Source organism: Larus michahellis, chromosome 4, assembly GCF_964199755.1.
Source record: "Larus michahellis chromosome 4, bLarMic1.1, whole genome shotgun sequence".
In the NCBI taxonomy this organism is placed as follows: Eukaryota; Metazoa; Chordata; class Aves; order Charadriiformes; family Laridae; genus Larus; species Larus michahellis.
The window spans coordinates 42,986,372-42,999,149 of NC_133899.1; the positions used below are offsets into that span (position 1 = coordinate 42,986,372).

A 12,778-nucleotide genomic window follows, 5' to 3' on the forward strand; every position below is an offset into this window, starting at 1 on the left:
TTAGCAGTTCATTTTTTAATTAAATGAAGATTTATACAAACAAACAAGAGAACACTTTGTGGAAGTAGAGGCGCATACTGCCACAGAACAGTTTCCTACAGTACAGAAAACAGCCAACAATTCCAACAATTTACTTTCCCAGTCTGCTTTTTGTGCAGTGAAGGCAAAGCCCAGAGTTCAATAAACCCAAACATGAATTATCTGAACTCCTTTTTTTTCTTTTGAAACAGAAGGAGGAAATTACTTGCGGCTAAAGATGTTCAGACTAGTCATTTTGCAAATGGTGCTATGAAGCTGATCAGAAGGGAATGTGTTGTAGCATAATTGCCCTATTTCAAAGCATTATCCTGTAATAACAATCTGCGGAATGGCTGTGCTTCATTGAGGGGGAGAGACCGCTACATCCAGCATGCACCTCAATATATGCACATTCCAGAGGGAAGCACCTCCTTGTCTGCTAATGCCATAAGGCAGTCCATTAACCAGCCTGAGCCTTTCAGATCCTAATTTCGGGGCAGAGAGATAGCACTTGCTTCATTGGCTGCAGCTATTTGCTATTTCCAGTTATGATCTTTGTGATTAAGTCAAGCTCTGAGCCCGCAAATCCTTTTCTGAAATAGAGACCAGCTTTTGTTCAACAACATATTAGGAAAACACTTTTTGGCATCAGCCCAAAGGAATGTTTATGTGTTAGCTTTTCAAAAGCTATCTTATTAACACAATAAAGACATCTCTCTAATTTTGTTTTGTTAAAACAGAAGACATGTTACACTGGGCTGCAACTTATGAGAGCTTTAGGTGGAAAATACTTCCCTTCCTCGCTGCTGGAATCCATGCCCTTGAGTATTCATTTGCTTGCAACGGCAGAAAGTTGGTCGCGGATCCTTCCTAGACCTTCTAACATAGTGTCCAGGGTTTCTTTGCTCAGTTCCACAGTCAGTGCAGAAACAACAGGACTATTTCCACATAAAGCAACATCTTCCTGAATCTGAAAATAGGAACACAGACTTCAGCTATATGAAAAATTCATTCATGTGTTTTTCCAGTGCCACTACAAAAATCAGTGTTTAATAAATAGATTAAGAAAAGTGCTTTAAATTTGGCATCCAGCTCCATCCTGAAGGACCACGGCACATTTTCTAAGCTGCGCACCTCACTAGTGAAGTGTGCTCCCATGGGAAGAGTGCAAGTAAACATATTGCCATGAGTATGGGGAAATTCTGAAGAGACTCATGGAAGGAAACCACATCCATATCAAAAGCAACTTAGCAGATACCACACAGGATACTTAACCCCATCCCACACACAGAAATTAGACTTTTTTCATCCTTCTCTGAAACCCACCCTTCCCATATTTACTGGCTGGGGGGGATCCATAACTCTGTTGAATATAAGCAGTAAGTTTAGCTATTGATAGATGTAGCCAGTGAAGGAATTTATTAATAATCAGAAGTCGTTTCCCAACTAACGTAGTCAGCTAAACATGCTGACTTAAACATGCTAAACACCTTTAACTGAAGCAGGCAAGTAGGGACTGCCATTCTGCTGATGCTGTCTGAAGACGTCTTGATGTCCACCCTCCAGTCCATGTCAACCAGCCGAGGCAAGGAGACTGAGGGATTAAAAAAAAAAATATGGGTCTGTTAAGCCCAGCAGCACATGATGACACCAGACCCTGGAACCTGTGACTACCACCATATGCATGCTTCTCTACTTCTGGCCCTGGGAAGTGTACAACTTTAGTGCTACTACGTGGTTTCACATCATGTTCACTCTGCAGTAAGCCAGTCTCTGAAGGCCTGCTCACAACACTGGAAGGACAAACAGGGTTCTCCCATCATCATACACAAGGATGGTACAGTGCACGACAAGCATAGCTAAAGTCACAAAGCAGCTGCGAGAAGGGGAACAGTAAGACATCTTCTCCAACTCTTCATCCCCTGCCTTGCTGGGGGCAACTCATCATGAGTTGCTCCGGGACCTACATGCTCATTGCTCTGTTCTCTAACTAGCAAGAAAGCACACAGGAATGATCTTAAAGTCATTTAAGATGTATAAAATACATCTTAAGCAGTATAAAATATGTTATTTCAAGCTCCCCAACGTGTGAACAAAAGCATCCTGCAGGACAGCATATGTATTGGTAAACTGCAATCTTCACATGTCCTGACAATTTGTTAAAAATATTGAAGATATCATCCTAATTAGAAATCATTCAATAGTCTGGTGCAATACTGACATCAATAGGTTAGGGCTAGAGACATCATGAGCCTTCCAAGGGAAGGAGGACAGGTCTGACTTAGCCACTGTGACAAGAAATTTGTGTAGCTATCTCTTGCAGAGAGCAGATGGGGATATTGTCTCATGATGGTGTGTACTTAAAGAAGCTCACTGCACATATGAACCCTCAAGAGTCCTTAAGTATCATGCAAATTGGCATAAAAGATGAGATTAAGGTTCTCCCAACAAAACTCTGGCACCAACAGGCCAGCTGCAAGTGCTCTTTGTCAGTTCCTGGGAGCATAATGTTTTTCAACAGAGTCTTTCTGCTGCAAGCAATAAATACAAGGAAAGTGTGAAGAATATACTCAAGTGAAACTGAGGCAGGTGTTTAGATGGGTGGCACGCAGATACCTTTCCCCCTTGTTTGAACACGACAAGATTCCTACTTTCATTAAAAAAAAAATTATAATATTTTAACCCAGAAAAAGAAACAGTATTGACATTTTCATCTCAGATTTACAAGCATTTTCTCACAGAAACTACAAACCAAAGGAAAGCATAATTACTTATCCAACCAGATAACAACAGCAAGTGTTAAAAGATGAGGCCTGAACCCTTTACTGCCCAGTGGTAAAATGCAATTTAGCACCAAAATCCAGAAATTTGGAAAATGTCTGTAAGGTAAATTCCTTGTTTAATATATAAATGTAAAGAAAACAAGTTGTCAGGTGCAGTTTAACAGGGCATAAAATCATTCCCACTTTGTTACTGTCACATTTATAAGACTCGGAACCCCTCTTGTACCTTTTTCAACTCCATTTTCAGCTAAGAGCTGAGCTATAGTTCCTATGTTTGAAAGTGCAGCATTCAGTTTCCTGGGAAAAAAAACATAAGTTCTCACTAGAAGAAAGTCCACGCTAAGGACAAGGAAACAAAGACAAGCCCTTTCGGTCTGAAATGGGAATTTGCAGCTAAGGGGCTTAACTGCTGTAACTATGTCAGAATAAATGACTCCAGGGTGCCTGAAGAAACATTGTTCCCATTTACGTCAGCTAGGGATTTTCAAAGAAGTTTGAATGAAACCTAGGACCAACCCCATAAAAGATCTGTAGGGAGGTGATCGTTTATTCTCAAACTTAATTTAAAAATCTCAGCTGTGGTGCTTGGTAGGTTTGAGTCTTTGTGAAGTCTTATCAAACCTGGTTGTCAGCAATTATTTGACATCTATTTAAAGGTACCAGAGGGGGATGAAGAGGCAACGACTAAACCTCTGCTGAGTGCTAAGGGAAGAAGGGTCTCAATAGGCAATTGCAGCCTGTCTGGTTTCCTCCTATCATAAGATGCCTAGTTTCCTCCCCAAGGGTTGATCGTTAGCCTTCCTACTGAGTCCAGATGCTCAAATTGCTTCCTAACAGTGCTTACAGAAATACCTCTTTCTGTCTGGGGAAAGGCTCTCCCTTCTCCTCCTGCTCCCCTGAGCAGAGCTCCAGGGGGCAGTGCAGAACTGGCTGCCTTGCTCTTGCTTTTGGAACGAATTCCAGTTCACACTCTGCCAGGGCCAGCACTTGGCAGCATTTGCAACAACATAAAATGCATCTGTTTAGCCTTGTATGTTAATTTGCAAAGATTGATTGCTAGTGGCTTGGGAGAGGCAGGAAACGTTTTTATGTTAACATAGATCAATCAGTTGGAGTATCTGTTCTTTATAACACTGCCTTGGTCCCTATGTAATATATGTCAGGCAATACTAAAACAATCCACTATTTCCTAGAAGACAATCTCATTCCAACGGGGTTAAAAATTCATGAATACAATGACATGGAGCACCCAGGAGCTCTGCTCTGACACTCAAGAGCCACACACCCAGCCTTGTGAAGACCTAGCTAGTGTGTCATGTTTGCTCTCATTTCCTCTAATGCTAACGATAAGGGAAAAGCATTATGTGTCTTGATAACACTAGAACATTGTTTAGTGTAAGCAACTGCTGTATTTTCTGTATCAGCATTGCATAGTAGTTTCTTCCCTCTCCCAATTTATACTCCATTAAAACTTTGAGGGATAGTATATTTCCAGGTCCTGCCATACTGTTTACCTGTTGGATGTTCTCTTCTGCAGGCAAAGAAAAGACTAAAGAGGATCCTAGCATACCTCGAAGTACTCTGTTATGCATCAGCTCCCATCTGTGAGCCTCTAAGTGCTACAGTTGTAAAGAAAAAGTATTGTAGCTGCATGGAACCCCTAACTGGGATGTAACTCATTGCCCATGATGCTATTGTTAAAGTTCGCATTCCTTAATTACATCACTGTTTAGAAAGGTGAAGAAAAAGCAGAGTTATGAATACATGCAGTGTACCTCCTGATGAGCAGAAGAGAAAGAATGCACAGAATTGACTAGATGTGCAAGGTAAGGTATTCCCCAACATACACATATCCTTTACAGTGCAAAGTTATTCAATATGTGTGGCGGTGTGCTCTCCCCTTCCCCTGGCTCCTGCTCAAGCCATAACCATCAGTGGGAGTTGTGATGAGTTGCACCTGGACTTTGGGGGATGGATGGCAATTTGGGGTATGACAGCCAAAACGCTATCTGGAGTGGGGACCTAAATATTTTTTTCCCATGCTAGTACGGCTATAGATCAATTATCTTACTCTATAAGTAGTGGACAGCCCAAGAGCCCTTTGAGTTCTCCTGAACAGCAGCGGGCTGCACACCAGGATCTCCCCTTGAGTGGGGATGCTCACTTAAGGTTCTGCTCCTCAAGGTTGAGAGATTCCTTGCCACAACAGATTCTCAGTAAGCGACTAATAGCATGCTACACTTTGAAATCTTAGCTAAGTGATATAAAGGATTCATTAGACATAAACCGTTGACCAAGTCTGGGACTAGCATTGGATCCAGCTGCACCTAGACTCCTCTCTGAGAAGGAGTTTAGAAAGCAAGGGGGTCCTTTCTGAACCTCGTGACTCGAGAGGAGGGTCTCCCTGACAGCTTGTCTGAGCCTGTCCTCTAGGCAGTAAATAATCAAGTGTACCTTACCATCGAATCTCGTAAAACACCGTCGCATTCACTACTAACCTTGTTAAATCAGTGTTTTATATTAATAAATATTTCACTACTTCTCTCTTACAAGTGAAGTTAATCACTCCGCCCACGACAATACCTACATCAGTAAATGACTTGAATAGGGAGGTCAGAATGGTTAACTTTCAGAAGTCTTGCAAATACTTGCTATACAGGGCACTCTCCAAGTTTGTAACAGATTGAGCATTAAATGGAATTGCTTGAGGATTGGAAACAATTTAGCACAGCAGCACAGACCTGAACATAAGTTTGTGGCCTCTGCTAAACTCTGTGATGCCACAATCATACAGCTTCACCTAAGGCAAATGGGGGTACCCCTGTGCTACATTATGAAAACATGTTGTGATGCACTGATCTAAACACTAAGCTCCAATGACCTCAGGAAACATTAATTGCATTAAGATGTGAACTACTACTTACTCTGACTTGCTTGTGCTTCATTCCTCCAAGCAGAGCTGTGAAAAAGTAGAGAAGAGAAAAAGAAAGTATCATCAGTGCTTTTGGGGAGAAGAAAAAAAGAAAAAAAAAAAGTAGGGAAAGCATTCAGAGTGGCTTATGCCTGACAGAAGGGTCACCAGAGCTGCGGCAGTAAGCAGGGAAGAGACTGCCTATGCCACTGAGTGCCAAGGAAAGGCTGTCACTGGTGGGCAATGGCAGGCAGGTTGGTGACCAACTATTTGTTCTTCTGTAAGTGTGCCTCACTTAAGGCATTTATTAAAGCAATGGGCTACCAAGCAGTGAGATGTACAAGCATACAGAACTGCTATCCTCTGCCACCACCTCACATACGCTGTACCACATACAGTGCCTCTGCACCTAAGCCAAGGCAGTAAGCGGACAGGCACCTAGATGCTACCCAATCTGTTTTTGTAGTGCTGAAATCTAGCCCTCTAAGTTTTATCATCTTCTGTAGTATTTTTTTCACCACACAGGTGAGTTGTTAGGATAAAAGGGGCTTTGCATTACATGAACAAGGCCCACACACATTCCAAAGGTCTTGGGAAAACCCTCTGTACCCATGGCTGTGTTTTGTTTGCCATTACACTCAGATGACATATTTCATTCAACTCTGCTCATCCCAAACTGTGATTATGCCCAAGGCATACACAAAATAGAAACATGACTTTGCATGCTGCCAACTAGCCACATATCAAACCAGATACACAGGCTTTAACTTTCCAGATGAAAGCAAATGGCAGGTGGGTAGCACTCACATATTCTCCAAGATTATTTTAGTCAAAAGGTTTTTCAGATTTTGGTGGAAGTCTTCTGGAAAGAGAGACAGGATATCCTCTGCCCTTGTCAAGCCGTGGTACACAACGTGCCTGGTGAGATTGTGCAAAGCAGATACCAGCTGTAGGAAAGGAAAAGGAGAAAGGGCTCTGCTGAGTTGAAAAGCATTACGAACAGCACAGGATAGGCCTTCAGTAGTGAGGAGAGACACAGCTTCTGCAGTCCAACCAACACTAGGAAAGCCTTGGTCACCCTAGTACTGCGTGACAGCCTTAACAGGCAAGGGGCCGAGGTCTCACTGTCCTCTAGCACGCACGCCTCATCTACTTCCCTATAAGGCCCATCCGGGCTGTGCCTCCGGGGGAAGACGGCTTTTACGGTGCACTTTGGTTCCAGCAGCAGCCGCGGTTCTTCGGAGCCCCATGGCGCCGCGCACCTTCCTGAGGGCCTGGGCTAAGCCCTGCGCTGGCGTCCGCGCCGCTGCTGGCCGCTCCTCCCCTGCCTTCCCCTCCCTGCCCGCACGGCGAGGCCCAGGCGGGAGGTCCCGTCCGCCCGCTCCTTCCTGCGCGCCCCGTTTCCGCGCAGCGGGAGGGGATATTCCCCAAGGCACTCCGCTCGCTGCCGCGCCGGCGGTTCTCCCTCCCGCCCGGCCCTACCTGCTCCGCTTCCTCGGGGCCAGCGGCGAGGCCGGGGCAGGCGCGCTGCGCCAGCGGGCCGAGGCCGGCGGGCGGGCTGGAGAAGCACTCCTGGCACAGCTGCCGCACGGCGTCCCTCGACGGCGCCTGGCGGGGAGCAAAGCGGGAGGCGCTCAGCCGCGGCCTGGGAGAAGCAGCCGCCGGGCCGGGCGCCCCGTCCCCCAGCGGCTGGACAGCCCGCTCACCTTCAGCAGGCTCTGCAGGGCGGCGAACTCCCCGTCCCCCAGCGCCGCCATCTTGCCGCTGTCAGCTGAGGCGGGCGCCGAGCTCCCCCTGCTGCGCCGACACCATCTTGGCGCTGTCAGCTGAGGCCGGCGGGGGCGGGGCCGGGGCCGCGGGCGGTGCGGCCGGGCGCTGAAGTCCCGCCGTTGTGTGGGGACTCCGCGTTATCGCGCTCTGAAGCCCCAGCCCCGCGCCGAAGGCTTTAGCGGCCCCCGCCCGCGGTGGGGCGTGCGGGGGAGCGTGCGCCGCGCGAGCGGGGCCTGCGGCCGCAGCCCGACAGCGTGGCAGGAGCCCGGTGTCGGTGGGGAGGGAGGAGGGACGAGGGCAAGCCCTAGACATCTGGCCTCGCCCTCTCCGGCCTGCTTGCTTTTTTTACCGTCAGTGCAGATCTCTACGTTGGATGCAGAATTTAGCTGTAAACGCTCTGTTTTCAGCCAGATGGAACTGAAGGCAAAGGATTTATGATTGCGCTGCTGCAACGATAAGGACTTATCTTAGCGAACTGTGTGTATCTTTCACTTTGTAAAGGATTTAAATAAGTCCTCTTTAGAGAGATAAATAGTCTTCTCTTTGCCTTGTGTAATTCCCGGCACATCTGGTTCCAGGGCATCTGTGATCTCCACTTCTGTCACAGCACCCCCATCCTCATTTCCATTGGCGTTGTTCTGTAAGCAGGATAATAGACGGTAAGAAATGCAAATACGTAAATGCTGTTTGCATTGGGCTTCACAAGCTTGGCAGGGAAAAGGGCTTCCTCTTGCAGAGGAACCAATTTCCCTCTCTCATGCTGGGAAGCCTTAAAGGGCAGAAGAATCCAAAGGAGAGGATTTTATTTTCCATCATTTTTCATGAGCAACAGGAAACGAGGCTCTGGAGGAACTATTTTGGGGTATGAGTTTACCATCTGTGGCCTCTTGAAATGAGTTAGTATGACTGATCAGTTTGGAGAGCTGCCATGTGTTTGTACTGCTTTCTCTGGCGTTGTGTCACCAACAAATCTAACCCGGCTCAGGCAGTACGTTAGGTAAAGCTGAGTGCCTGCCATGGGGAGTCATCTTCATGGTGGAGTCTTCCTGGGAGAGCTGCTGTGCTGCTGCTGAGTTTAAGCGGCAGGACCGAGTGGGCAGTAGGTCTCACGGATGGCAGTTGCTTACCCAGGCGACCGTACTCTACAGCTCAATACTCTGATCAGAAAAGGAGAATGAGCTACACAGACAACATTGCCTATTCCTTCCTGAGAGGAGGTATCTGAAAGTATTTAGCGGTGGACATTCATCTACTGATGCCACAGCAATCATTTTCCACCTACACGACTACAGCAGCATCTGTAAAATACACACTGAAATAGACCAGAAAATGAAGGGAAAGATAATTTTTAATTTGAATTTAATTTTAATTTTTTATTTATTTTTTCTTTCCAAAGTGGAAGGTTTGCAGAGTTAGTGGGCTAAACAACAGCATCCCAAAGGGAAAAAATACTGGGTAGTGGTTAGAGGTCAGGATTTAAGAGCCGGGAAACTGGAATCATGTTGTCTTGACCTTGCTTCTGCCTTCAGGGGAATCAAGGTAGGTCACTTTTGTCACCTGAGTGACAGGTAGGTAATGTAACTGACTGTATAACATAAAGTCCTGCATTAATAAATGTGGGCATTTATTAACATCAGCAGTAAGCTTAGAGGTTGTGAAAGAATAAACAGAATGAAGGCAGTATGGAAAAACAACACTGTGTTACAATCTGAACAAGTAAGCCTAAAGGAAACATAGGGATTCTTCACAGGATATCACTTAGTGTTGTAATTGCATCATTGGACCTCTTATAATCTGCCTGCTTGTCTTGTTCCCAAACCAATCAAACTAGCATTTTCTACAGTCAGCAGTAAGCAGAATTTTTTTAAGCAGTAAAACTTCTGAAATTCCGTATCCAGCTGGGGAAGAGGGGCATTGTTTTCTTCAGGGTTTTTCTAAAGCAATGACTTTACAAAACTTATGCAAAATCAAATTGATCCGTGCCTAGTTCAAGGACTTAATTGCACAGAGTAATTTTGTCAGACGAGTAGGTGGAGAGATGCAAAGGGTGTGGGGCGGGGGGGAGAGGAGGGGGCGCGGGAGTAGAACACTGTCATTGCTAAATATCACAGGAGTATGTAGCAAGACTGAACATTTACCTGTGAGTCACACACTCAGTACAAAGATGCTGCCTGCCAGTAAGCACAACTGGCATCGAACTGAATTTGCTCCCCAGCCCACCTCCTATTGTTGCCATTTCCTCACTCTGGGAGCCTTCTAATTATGAGGAAATAATGACAAGTTTGATTTAGTGTCAAAAATGAAATGTTGTTTGTAGCTCATGGTCAGAAGCCAGCAGAAGTGCTTAGTAAAATGCTTTATCTGAGGGTGAGTATGTCTTTCTTTCTCTCTTTCTGTCTTTCTCTCTCTCTCTCTCTCTCTTTTTTTTTCTTCCTTTGGCGTACTGTCTGTAGGTGTCTTCAAGGTCCATACCTCCAAAATCAGGTTCTAAGGGGTGAAGGGTGAGACTGCATTGTGTAAGGAAGGCTGGCCATGTGATCAGTGTGCTTATCAGAAAGTTTTGAGAAACACCAGTTGAATTATCTGGTATGCCAGAGGCAATTCTCTCTGAGTTTGAAAAAACCCCACCAAACCACTTAGAACAATTAGATGCATTGGATGACCTTTTTAGGTCTTCTTGCAGCCTTTTTTTTATTGTGATTTCATGTCTATTTCACCCAGTGGGACTTAGCTGTGAGCTCTGAGCCTGCAGACGCATCTGTATAACCCTATGTGCAGGAACTGGCTTGGATCTCATGAGCTAAACTGCTGTTAGTTCGACCAGTCACTGAGTCTGAAAATTAAACTCTGCTTCTGAGTTGGGCACATTTGCCTGCACTCAGGCCTGGGTGACACAGCTATAGTACTGACTGATTTGTCTCTCTCTCTTGGTTGAGCCAGTCTGGCGTATCTGAGAATCATCCTTCCTGAAGTATTCCAGATGCGTCTATATAAAACACACGTGAGCAATAGCACTGCAGGGGGTTGGGTGAGTGAACAGTCTTTGGACTATGAGACTCTTAAACACTGTTGACAGCTTTCTAAATTCAGGATCTCCTGGACAAGAGGACGTGGGTGTGTGGGTATGTATACTTACCTGCTGTCTGCTCTTCTTGTCTGTGATGTCTGTTCCCAGCCATGTAAAAAAAGCCTCCAGAATTGGTGTTTCATGTGGGGAGAGAGGAGCAGGGACCCAGGCTGGGAATCACTTGAATACGGTTGACAAGAAGGGATGACTTCTGAGGGCTAGGTGGGAGTTGGGGACCTCCTGGGGCTTGCAGTAGGAGAATAGTTCTTCATTTGCCTTTTCACTTAAAATAGCAAGTCGTCCTAGTTTTCTGTATCTACTGGTACTTTGCAAGGAATAGGCAGGGGCAATTCCCTTGTTGTCAGCTCTCTCTGCTGGACTCTGAGGGATTTAAACTTTTCCCTCCGTGGAAAATATCAGGAGGGAAGTGGCCTGTGTGCCCTTTGACTTTTTTAATGGAGAGGGACTGCCAGCCATTTTTGTTTTTAAAAAAAAAATAAAAATAGGAGTGGGAGGTAAGTGGGAGAAAATACAAAGCATTGAAAGAATTGTGTGCGTTTCACGCGTGAAGTATTTATCTTCAACAGAAGTCAGCTATCATGACAGAATAAAGCAAGGCAAAAAATCAAGGGATGGAAAGCTCAATGAAATAATTTCAGTAAGTCAGTTTAAAACACACCTCTGTCTTTATACATAGCTATATAAGTCCAATGACAGATCAACACTTTGCAAAAATGTCATATTCGTTGTAGTCCATCAACTAAAGTGACAGCCCCAAATAAATGTATCTGAGAGGGGCTTTGTTTTGAGGAAAAGTCAGTCTTGCTGTTCCTAATATATTCAAGGTAAAAAATAAGCATAAAAAAAGCAAGCAAATAATTTGACAAACCCATTCCAGCCAGTCCTTCACCACCCCCCACCACCCCCCTTCAGAAGTCAAAAAGGAAAGGAATAAATTTAGCTTCCCTACAGTTCTTGGCTGGAGAACCGTAACCTTTTACACTCCAGGGAAAGAAGCACACAGTTCTATCTCGCTTTGACTGTTTAAGCTCCTTGGGAGAGAAATCTTTGGGATGTTAAGGATTTGATGGGAAGAACTATTAGTTTTTTCCCAGGCTACACTGTATTCACTGGAGTATCTGTTGCAGAACAATGTTGTAGAACAAAGTCTCTTCCTTATGGGCTGTCCGCGGCAAGGCAGGGCTACTCTGTGACCACACCCGTGCTGGGTGGGTGCTATTTCTCTCCTGCAAGGAAAAGTGAAGCTGTTGCCCTGCCCTGAAGAAAAGAACAACATAGTAGGTGATTCTGGTTAGAGATTGAGCAAGGTAAAGTGTGAGAGACATCTTTTCCTCAGTTACTTTTGCATCATTTGTTTTTTTAATGGTGTTTCTTTAGCAGCAAAGAGCAAATAATAGGAAAGAAATCTTCACAGAGCATGCAGGTAAAATTGGGTTTACTAGTACTTGGAGTCATATTCTCCAACCAGGAATTTCCTGAAATGTCTCCAACTTTCTAAAGTCCCATTTATACTGTCTTACATATTGATGGATATATCAGTCTTTTCATGACAGGACTAGGACAGAAGTTTCTGCTTGTAGTTGTTACTGGGAATCATGCTTAGATTATTACCAGGAGGGCAAGTTTCTCCCTAGATGTCTGGTTGCATCGACCAGTCAACTAAAAAGTGTCAGAGAACATTCCTGAGGCCTTTGCTGTTAAATTGCTAGTGTTGTTCTTGGCGTGGTTTCCACTCATCCTGACTGTCGTTCTCCCAAGCAGCTCCAGGGTCAGGAGTTGGCATGGACTAGGAAGCAACCCCAACGAGCAGTGTGCATGTGGCCACCCTGTCTGAGAGGCCAAGAGCCGAGCAGCTCTTGCAAACCGTCCTATGCCCATTGGTCTCTGTGCCAGAAAACAGTTTAGAGCATGCTTAGTTTACTGTCACGAATCTAACTTCCACGTTCTTGTCCTCACTCCTTTTGGTCCAGTTAAAATGAGCTTTCCAGCAGACACGATCTCTCTGTTCCACCTAACCCACTTCACGAACACCAGTCACCAGAGATTACCACAGTCCTCAGCTTTTGTGCCTAAGGGCAGAGAGAGACTGCAGTTCATGAGCAGGCATAAAAGCTTAAAATACAGGATTTTAATCCTTAGGCTACAAAACACGGGTTCTTTTGGGTGTGTTGTCAGAGCTCTGTAGGGGAGGTGCAGAGTGCCCAGGCC

At 45.3% G+C, this 12,778-nt stretch overlaps 1 protein-coding gene and 1 long non-coding RNA gene across 4 annotated transcripts in view; one reads left to right on the forward strand and one right to left on the reverse strand.

Moving 5' to 3' along the window:
* Window positions 1-7,758, reverse strand: COMMD9 (COMM domain containing 9). Its single transcript, XM_074584281.1, has 6 exons — window positions 7,419-7,758; window positions 7,195-7,320; window positions 6,520-6,659; window positions 5,726-5,760; window positions 1,509-1,612; window positions 1-988 (listed from the first exon to the last, which is right to left on the reverse strand). The coding sequence occupies exons 1-6, from the start codon at window positions 7,467-7,469 to the stop codon at window positions 848-850; spliced, it is 597 nt and encodes a 198-aa protein (XP_074440382.1). The 5' UTR covers window positions 7,470-7,758; the 3' UTR covers window positions 1-847.
* Window positions 7,562-12,778, forward strand: part of LOC141742323 (uncharacterized) — a 24,569-nt gene continuing 19,352 nt past the window's right edge. Inside the window, exon 1 of one of the 3 annotated variants that reach the window (XR_012586665.1) lies at window positions 7,562-8,141. This is a non-coding gene — a long non-coding RNA (uncharacterized LOC141742323). The remainder of the gene's footprint in view (window positions 8,142-12,778) is intronic. The other 2 variants (XR_012586664.1, XR_012586666.1) reach the window with 2 other exon arrangements.